At 42.8% G+C, this 10,729-nt stretch overlaps 1 protein-coding gene and 2 pseudogenes across 1 annotated transcript; 1 reads left to right on the top strand and 2 right to left on the bottom strand.

The window, feature by feature from the left end:
• Positions 1-4: 4 nt before the first annotated feature.
• LOC147917248 (uncharacterized) lies at positions 5-1,289 on the top strand (annotated as a pseudogene).
• LOC147917249 (protocadherin alpha-6 pseudogene) lies at positions 1,275-2,365 on the bottom strand (annotated as a pseudogene).
• Positions 2,366-5,874: 3,509 nt separating this feature from the next.
• On the bottom strand, positions 5,875-8,632 carry LOC101408521 (protocadherin alpha-5). The gene has a single exon (XM_014794003.2). It carries the CDS (start codon positions 8,574-8,576, stop codon positions 6,123-6,125), a length of 2,454 nt encoding a protein of 817 aa, XP_014649489.2. The 5' UTR covers positions 8,577-8,632; the 3' UTR covers positions 5,875-6,122.
• Positions 8,633-10,729: the final 2,097 nt, after the last annotated feature.

Consider the following 10,729-nt stretch of genomic DNA (forward strand, 5'->3'; position numbering starts at 1 on the left):
CCTGATGCTCCACCACATCTGTCGCTACTGGACAGGGTGGAAGGCTGGGACTGAAGGCCATGAGGTCGGTCTTGGGCGGCCCCTCCCCAGAGCACACCTTCTGCCTCCTCTGCTGTGAATACGACCAGCTCTCCACCGCGCTGGAGCACACCAGCGTGGGCTTCCCCGGCCCGCACGCGCCCTCCAACGGCGCCGAGCACCGCAGCGCCGTGTACAGCAGCAGCGTGAGCACCAACAGGCTGGACACAGCGCAGATGGCGATGATCAGGTACACATTGACATCCATCAGCGCCACCCGTGGGCCCGCGGCGCCCTCCAACGTCCGTGAGGAGGCCTTCGGTGTCTGGCCGCTCTCCACCAGCGACAGCAGCACAGTGGCCGTGGCCGTCAGCGCGGGCTCGCCGTGGTCCTTCACCAGCACCAGCAGGCGCTGGCGCGGCAAGTCCGCCTCGTCCAGGGCGCGAGTCGTGCTGATCTCGCCCGTGTACAGCCCCACGCGGAACGGGCTGCGCACGCCACCCGCCGCGGGCAGGAGCTCGTAAGACAGCCACGCGTTGTAGCCCGAGTCCGCGTCCACCGCGCGCACCTTCGCCACCACGTGGCCTGCGCCCACCGACCGCGCCACCAGCTCGCTCACCGCGCCGCCCCCGCCGCCCGCCCCAGGCGGCAGCAGCGCGGGCGCGTTGTCGTTCTCGTCCAGCACGAACACCTGCAGCGTCACGTTGCTGCCCAGAGGCGGCACGCCCGCGTCGCGCGCGCTCACCTGGAACTGCAGCAGCTCCAGCTCCTCGTGGTCCAGCGGCTGCAGCGCGTACACCTTGCCGCTCTCCGCGTGCACCGACACGTAGCTCGACAGCGCGCGCTCGCCCACCCGCCGCTCCACCAGCGAGTAGGACACCCGCGCGTTCTCCTGCGCGTCCGCGTCCCGCGCAGACACCGTGAAGATGTGGCAGCCGGGCGGGTTGTTCTCCTTCACGAACACCGTGTACTCGGGCTGCGCGAACGCCGGCGCGTTGTCGTTCACGTCGGCCACCTCCACGGACACGCTGGCGGTGGCCGACAGAGAAGGCGAGCCCTCGTCCCGCGCTGTCACCACCACCTCGTAGTTCGCCACCCTCTCGCGATCCAGGGCGCTGTCCAGCACCAGTGAATAGTAATTCTTGAAGGTGGACACCAGCTTGAAGGGAACATGGGGCGTCAGAAAGCAGGTTACTTGCCCGTTGGCACCTGCGTCGAAATCGGACACGCTAATTAGGGCAATGACAGTACCGAATTTAGCGTCCTCTCGGACAGGCAACGATAAGGAAGTCAATGCAATCTGAGGGACATTATCATTAATATCCAAAACTTTCACTAAAACGGTGCAATGACCAGCCATGGGAGGGTGGCCTTTGTCCGTGGCGTCAATATGGATTTTGTATAAATTAACTTTTTCAAAATCTAAATTCCCTTGAATTGCTATTTCTCCGGTATTTGAATCTATTATAAACTGATCACTAACTATGGGTGGAACGACGCTATTAAAAGAGTATGAAATCTCTGCATTCGCTCCTTCATCCCGATCAGAAGCATTCAGTCTGATAACTATTGTTCCGTTGTCGGAGTTTTCGAATATTCTTACTTCATATTCAGACTGTTCGAAACTGGGAGCATTGTCATTCACGTCCAGCACGGTGACCAGCAGCTGAACGGCGCCCGTGAGCTCAGGTTTGCCTTCGTCAGTGGCCGTCAGGAGTAAGCTATGTTCGGGAGCCTCCTCTCTGTCCAAGGATTTTCTTAACACGAGCCCAATTTGTGTATTGTCATCACTGTTTGTTTTCACATTTAGCGCAAAGTATTCACTGGAAGTGAGTTTATAGGTTAAAATGGAGTTTGAGCCAACATCCGCATCCGACGCGCCCTCTAGTGGAAACAGAGAATCTGGCAGCCTAGATTCGTAAATCAGCATTCTTTGTTCCTTTAAACGGAACACAGGCGGGTTGTCGTTAATGTCCCTCACCTCCACCTCCACATGGAAGACCTGCAGCGGCCGGTCCACGATCACCTCCAGGTGGATGCTGCACTCCAGGCTCCGCCCGCACAGCTCCTCGCGGTCGATCCGAGAATTCACAAACAGAATGCCATTCTGCAGATTTACCTCCAGAAGGTCCCCGCTGCCTTTGGACGCCACCCGGAACAGGCGCGGCACCAGCTCCGCCAGCTCCAGCCCCAGGTCCTGCGCGATGCGGCCCACGAAGGTGCCGTGTTTGGCCTCCTCGGAGACGGAGTAGTGGACCTGGCCGCTCCCGACCTTCCAGACTGCGAGGAGCAGAAAGGAGAGCAGCAGACGCCGGGATCCCAGTCGGCCTTCCGGGGTAATAACCATGTCAAATAGTTGTAGTTTTATTTCCATCAGAAGATCTTGTCTCCGTATTAAGATGAAATACTGTATGATCCCGAGTCTGTTAATCCAATTCTTCTGCGCCCGCCATCATTCAGCACGGAACGATGCAGTAATAAGAGGAACGGACTTGGAACAATACCTAGATGTATCTTCATGGTAGACAGCGACATCATGCGGCTCCAAAGGGTAAGTAACAACCGAATTCACATAACCCTGCTACGCTACAGCTTCAATTTTTTAAAAAATTTTCTTCTTTTGCCTTACTTTAATAGTGAACCTCCTCATGTTTGTAATTTGCATAGTCTGTTTAATATTGGCTGACTTCATTTATTAATTTAGATTAGGGTAAGGGATCAAATTATTCATAGCAAAACAACTTTCCTCTCAATAATTTAAATAATATTATCAACCAGTTCAGAAAATTTAAGTGAGATCTGAACTAGACTTGGGAATTAGAAGTGCAAACTATCTTTCACACTTTGTGTAGAGAAAAAACATACACATCTATTTCTGTCACAGGCCATGCTATTATATTTTGCTGTGGGAAAACAATGTAATGTTAAATTAACAAATTTTATCTGAATTTTTAAAAGCTTATAGATTATTGAAGTACATTCTTTCTTTGTTCAATGACTATCAAATACTCCTAAGGATTTTTCTAATTTAATAATGGAAGATGAAAATTTCAGTGCACATTCTTTACAACATTTTTTAATTTCCCTGCAGCTTATATTAGGCCTCCCCCTCAAAACATTTTCCTTCATGTACTTCTCCATCACTGCAAATTCTAGTAGAATTTCTACTCATTGTTCTTTGCTGCTCTGATCCTTCAGCTTCTCCTAAACCATCTCATCCTTTTCTCTCAACCTCAACCTCTTATATACTTTCCTTTAAGTGTACTCATCCACTTCCAGCATTTCAAATAAGACTTTTGTTGAAGATATTCCCAAACCCATATCTTCCTCTCCCTTTCTATGATTATAATTGTCATTTTCACCCATACATGCTGATGACTCCTAGAAAATAATTTGATTACAATTCGAAGATTATGAAGAGAAATCATTAATAACCCCCAAATTCAAACCCTTGAATTCTCATTTTATTTTAATGGCATGAACATTCTACATATCACCTAAATGAATTTTTTATTACTCCTTCTCCCTTACCTGCCCTATTCAAAGTCTGCCTACAGTCCATCTGTCTTTTCACATACCACCATATTTATCTTCATGACTACAGCTTTTACTGAATTGCACTAAATGTAGAAATTCCAAGATGTTAGAATCACTTCTACGTAACCTGAGATGCTATCATAAGCCAACATTTCCAGTGTTATTTTCAACTACTCTCCCATGCGAATTCTATTTTGCAGACAATATAGATCACTTACTTGTCTTCTTCCTCAATAAAACCTTTATTCAAGCTGTTTTCTTAAATTTCCTCCATCTTTAGCTGTAAAAGTGTTACCCTCATATCAATGTCAAATCCAAATGTCAATTTCACCACGAATTCATCCTTAATGTCATCAACTAGAGGTGACTAAACTCTTCCTCAAAGAGAGAAAATGAGAGTCACAAAAAAAGACATTTCAAATGGACACATGCCAACACCCACTCTCTTCCGGAATTCTGATATACTTGTAAAATCCTCATTACAGACAACTGTAATGTAAGGATCTCACCCCACCACCCTCCACCATGAGAAGCTCCACCTTAAAATAATTAACCTAGATCTATGCAGTAGTCCTTATCACAGACTTTCTATTGAAGTTATTTTAAGTAAACAAAGAGTTCATTTGCTAACAACAATAGCCCTCAAAACAAAAGGTTCCATTGCTTACAGGAAGATAAGCCTTGACAAAACATATATTGGCCTGCAGTCTTGTTGTTGAAGGTTTTCTGTAGCGGTTAAGGTTTTTCATAACTTTTGACCTAAATGAAGAGTCTCTTTGAATTTCAACTTTTAAATTAGTTAAAGTTAAATATTAAAGCTGTCTTTCCATTGCAGTTCCTAGCAATTTCCAGAAGGCTGATAATATAATCTAATTAATTGGAACAGTTGTAATAATTCTGTTTATTGGCTCCAGTTAAAAAACTATACAATGTTACTGAAATCCTTCATGTACAATAAATTAACATGGAAAAGGAAAATATTGGTGTTCTCATGAGAAACAGCTTATATTTTTATTCAATTATTTACTCAAATAGTTCATTCTGGCCAAGGGAGAAGATTATGTAGAGAAAAAAGTTTAGTCAATCTATGAACATCATCCTCCTCCAGCAAAGAGAGATTTCAGTTATAATATAAATCAAAGAGTTTATATTTCAAAACTAAATTAACCTGATTTTTAAAAAACTGACAACTAACTACAAATATACACAGTGGTGAGAACTCCCTCTCAGTTTCTAGGATTTCCCCCAAAGGAATGGGTATTAGAAATATTTGAATAGTATAATACCAGTGTATTTATAAAATTAAATATGTGAATGCAAGAAATAGGCAAAGCAATAAAAAGGAGAATTGATATTTTATCATATGAAGTGTGGAATATTTATTACCTGCCAAACCCACATTGTTTTCTTAAGTATAGAAAACAGTTCTCTGTATCTGAGATGGAGAGCACTCTTGCCTATGATGGTACATTCAAAAGTACAGCTTTGTTGCAAACAACTGTATTGGTAAACAACAAACAAGAGTGCAGCTTGTATCATGGTACACTTATATTTTTTAATCTAAAAATAAAAGCAACAATTAATATGAGAATTTTTTATCTCAAAAATGTTAGGATTTTCCCAACTATGAGACTTCACAATTACTTCTCACCAATATAATAATTTGTAAATTAGAAAAAAATGCAAGTTAGAGAAAAACTAATCATTGTTGCATTAAATGTTGATGTTAAGGTAAGCGGAAAAATTATGTTATATCTGCAAAATGGGACACCTTAGATCTGGAAAAAAGAATGAGAAATCTCCTTAAGTAATGATATTTCACAATCAACAAATTAAATGAAGAAAGCCACAAAAAAAAGAAATATAAATATTATATTTTAAAATGGGAGAGGGGAGTTTGTATATAAAGAAAATATCTTTAGAAGAATAACTAGGGAATTGGAACGTTAGATATTGGAGGTGCAAAAGAAACATTTCAAACCATTTCAAACGAGGTAAATGTATTTCGTATTCAAAAAATCAATAAAATGAAGACCCTAAAGCTAAAATTTTTAAATTATGAATGAATTCATCATGAGTATGCCGAGACCAACTGTTCAGACAGACTTGAGAAGAATCATTCACTGCACAAGTATTACTGAAAAAGGAAATTAAACTGGTGTAATAAAAACACTAAAATAATTTATGTTCAACGGAGAACAAAAAAAGGTGAATTGACACGACAATGTCAGCACATTTCTATGCAGTCATAATATGAGACTTTGAGAATAAATAATAACTCCAAATATGTCTTACAAGTATCTTCCTACAACATTTCATAAAGATTGAAAATTAAAAAGTTTATTAAAAATTTAGTTTGGAAACTCTACAAAGAACTCTAGTCCATTAACCACAACTTGTAAAACCTTATAAAAAGGTCAAATGTTACTGAAATAAACACTATAGTGCAAAGCGATCACCTCCATCAAACTAAAGTGAATTTTAGGCATTGCTGTAATTTTAAGTAATGAATTAGTACCAATAGAGAATTTACATCTAAAGGGATACAATAATTAGGTATAAAGCCATTACTTAAAATAAAAAGAGAAGATGGAGGAACGTATTAAATATTTAATATTAGAGACCAATAACGACAAATTACTGTGAAAAAGATTTTTGAGACTCACATTGTCTGCAGAGATGGGACCTTGAGGAAGACTGGGACTGAAGGCTATGAGGTCGGTCTTGGGCGGCCCCTCCCCAGAACACACTCTCTGCCGCCTCTGCTGCGAGTAAGACCAGCTCTCCACCGCGCTGGAACACACCAGCGTGGGCTTCCCCGGCCCGCACGCGCCCTCGGTGGGCGGAGCCGAGCACCGCAGCGCGGTGTACAGCAGCAGCGTGAGCACCAACAGGCTGGACACAGCGCAGATGGCGATGATCAGGTACACATTGACGTCCACCAGAGCCGTCTCCGCGCTCAAGGCGCCCACCGACGCCCGAGACGAAGCCTTCGGTGTCTGGCCGCTCTCCACCAGCGACAGCAGCACGGTGGCCGTGGCCGTCAGCGCCGGCTCGCCGTGGTCCTTCACCAGCACCAGCAGGCGCTGGCGCGGCAAGTCCGCCTCGTCCAGGGCGCGCGTTGTGCTGATCTCGCCCGTGTACAGCCCCACGCGGAACGGGCTGCGCTCGCCGTTAGCTTCTGGCTGCAGCTCGTAAGACAGCCACGCGTTGTAGCCCGAGTCCGCGTCCACAGCGCGCACCTTCGCCACCACGTGGCCCGCGCCCACCGACCGCGCCACCAGCTCGCTCACCGCGCCGCCCCCGCCGCCCGCCCCAGGCGGCAGCAGCGCGGGCGCGTTGTCGTTCTCGTCCAGCACGAACACCTGCAGCGTCACGTTGCTGCCCAGAGGCGGCACGCCCGCGTCGCGCGCGCTCACCTGGAACTGCAGCAGCTCCAGCTCCTCGTGGTCCAGCGGCTGCAGCGCGTACACCTTGCCGCTCTCCGCGTGCACCGACACGTAGCTCGACAGCGCGCGCTCGCCCACCCGCCGCTCCACCAGCGAGTAGGACACGCGCGCGTTCTCCTGCGCGTCCGCGTCCCGCGCAGACACCGCGAAGATGTGGCAGCCGGGCGGGTTGTTCTCCTTCACGAACACGGTGTACTCGGGCTGCGCGAACGCCGGTGCGTTGTCGTTCACGTCGGCCACTTCCACGGACACGCTGGCGGTGGCCCACAGAGAAGGCGAGCCCCTATCCCGCGCGGTCACCACCAATATATAGTTCGACTTGTTCTCGCGATCCAAGGCGCTGTCCAGCACCAAAGAATAGTAATTCTTGAAGGTGGACACTAGCTTGAACGGAATGTGGGGCGACAGGGTACAGGTCACCTGCCCATTCACACCAGAGTCGCGGTCGGACAGACTGATTAAGGCGATGACGGTGCCCAGTGGAGCGTCCTCTTGGACAGGCAGAGATAGAGAGGTTATGACCATCTCTGGTGTATTATCATTCTCATCCAGGAGTTTCACTATTACTTTGCAGTGTCCACTTAGTGGGAATGGACTTTTATCTACAGCATCAATATTAATTTCATATAAATTACAGTCTTCGTAATCCAGTTCTCCCTGAACTGTTATTTCCCCATTATTAGAATTGATTGCAAATTTAGATTTTACGTTGTCAAGAACAAGATCACTAAAGAGGTACACTATTTCCTTATTACTGCCCTCATCTGCATCTGAGGCGTTCAGTTTAATAACTAATGTCCCGTTTGGTGCATTTTCCAATAATCGAACATTATAAATTGATTTGTCAAATTCCGGGGCATTATCATTCGCGTCCAATACATTGATCAATAACTGAACTGTACCTGTTAGTTCAGGTTTTCCTCCATCAATTGCAATCAATAATAAACGATGTTCTTGCTTTTCTTCTCTATCTACTGGTTTCTTCAAAACCAGCTCTAATAAGTTTGTCTCTTCTTCATTTGTTTTAACATCCAAGTCAAAATATTCATTAGCATTTAACTTGTATCTCAATTCTGCGTTTGTTCCTATATCCATATCTGATGCGCCCTCTAGCGGAAACCTGGAATCCGCTATTCTTGACTCTAAAATAAATAATCTCTGCTCTTGTCGGAAGAACCTTGGCGGATTGTCGTTAATGTCTTTCACCTCCACCTCCACATGGAAAACCTGCAGCGGCCTGTCCACGATCACTTCCAGGTGGATGCTGCACTCCGCGCTCCTCCCGCACAGCTCCTCGCGGTCGATCCGAGAATTCACAAACAGAATGCCATTCTGCAGATTTACCTCCAGAAGGTCCCTACGGCCTTTGGACGCCACCCGGAACAGGCGCGGCACCAGCTCCGCCAGCTCCAGCCCCAGGTCCTGCGCGATGCGGCCCACGAAGGTGCCGTGTTTGGTCTCCTCCCGGACCAAGTAGTGGACCTGGCCGCTCCCGGCCTCCCAGGCTGTGAGGAGCAGAAGCGACAGCATCAGGCGCCGGAATTTCAGACTTCTTCTCTGGGAATATACCATCGCAAATTCGTTGCAATTTTCAAGTATCTATTGCATTACCACACAATGGCTTTTGGAAACTTAATTCCCAATTTGCTGTAATTTTTTATTTGCTCATCTTTTCAGCTTCAGCAGCAGAGTAAAAATGGTGTGGCCTTTTTCCTTTCTAAGGAAAATAAACTCACTGTATTCCTTTGTTGCAAAAAAAAATACAAACGCGGTTTCCAGCGCCATCATGTGGATGAAAGGGTAAGTATTTTAATTTTGTTATGCTTTATTTACCTTACCTTCGTTAAATATTTCCCAATTTCATTGACTCATGTATTCTTTACTTCCCTTATCTCTAATCAAATATATCATTAAAATTTTAATTAAAAATATAAATTTTCATTAAAATATTGCAAAATCAATATTACTGAAGTCGTGCCACACCAATCTTACTAGAGTGATTTGTACTGGTCTATTTTATTTATATAAAATATATATATATATTTTATATATTCCCTGACTTAAAAAGTTTTGATTTTTTATTTCTTTCCATATTTAAATACATCTTTAAAATTCTTGAGTTTTTCTCCTTTATTTTGATGGGATATTTGTATACTACCTCTATATTACTCATAAAACAAATTTATATTCCTATCTGCAGTATTTAATATTGGCTTTTTGTTGACGTTATTTTCAAAGTAACTAAAACTATTTGAATAACATTCTTGTCTGAGTTCCATTTTGGAATTCTGATTTTCAAGTTGCTGAAATTTCCTTTCTTTAATTTCTCTCTATATCACCTACCTATTTTTAGTGTTGACTCAAAAATGCTAATGTGGAGATTTAAACTTTCTAGAAGCCAAAATTATAGTAAAACAATCTGGTAGGCATCTTGACACTATTTTCAAATTAGATGCATCTAGACAGCGTTTCTTCAGGTTACTATTATTGATAAATCACAGTTGATATAAATTGTGAAAGCATGTATCTTTGCTTTTATGCAGCAAATCAAAATCCTAATGTTGTCTGCAAAGAGAGTGCTTCATAAGATGTTTGGGTTCCAGTAAAAATTAAAACATTGAAAAGAAATCATATTATTAACCAGGCGAAGTCTATGTTAATTTCACCTCTTTTTAATCTTCCAGTTGATTTGTAGCATGATACCACTTGAACTTCACTTAATAAATATGGCCTGAAGAAAATGTCCCCAATTTTTCCTCGAAAAAATATTTAACATTATGCTTGTGTATACTCCCTAGAATTCCTTAAATATTACAAAATCTTTCTGAACCTGTGAAGACAAGAGGGCCCAGGAGATCAATAATTCTTTTACCTGACATGTTAACATGTAAAGCATAAACCCCAAATATATTTCCTTAACTTTAGTATAAGTCATACATGGGACTTGAAGAATTGTTTTTATGTCAATGTATAAAACAAATGTGGAAAAGTAGTAATATAAAGAGTATCTTGAAAAGAAATAAGAAATTACCAGAAAATACAAAGTCAATTGAAATTAATTTGCTTCCCAGTATTCAAAGTAGTAATGTAAAGTAATCCAGTAGTCAAAGTAGTAATGTAAAGTAATAAGATTATGTTACTGGATTTGCTTCTGATACAATCTTTAACAGTGTATTCATCATTCCCTCTAGTTTACAGAACATTCTTACTATCTCTGCTATCTTGACTTTCCCCTCAGCATTCAGATCATCCAAACACTAAAGAATGTAAACACTAATCACTTTTCAAGACTACTTACCTAATAGTTACTGATAATGATAATTTTAAAATATTTTAATACACAATGGTAAAAAACAAGAAAATGATAATAAATGTGTTGAAAATGTCATCAGTTAATGTTTATTCACTGTCTGTTACAGAACCATAATTGACGTGAAACTACAAAACTATACTATAAATAAATTCACTTTTGAAAAAAGTAAATATTAAATATTTAATAGCCGAACCGACAGTGAAGTATTAACAATGTATGCATAGTAATTTACAGAATATTTTCAGTACATATTTAAATATTTAAAAATATGCTCAATGGACAAAATACTATCAACAGTGTCACATGCTCCTTTCAGTTTGTAATTTTTTTCATGTAAATATATAGATATTTCAGGAGCAAACAAGACTCTTGACATTTGACCTATCTTTACATCTGTTACATTACATTGAAT

Source organism: Ceratotherium simum, chromosome 4 (assembly GCF_057802395.1).
Source record: "Ceratotherium simum simum isolate JZ-2026a chromosome 4, ASM5780239v1, whole genome shotgun sequence".
Taxonomy (NCBI): domain Eukaryota; kingdom Metazoa; phylum Chordata; class Mammalia; order Perissodactyla; family Rhinocerotidae; genus Ceratotherium; species Ceratotherium simum.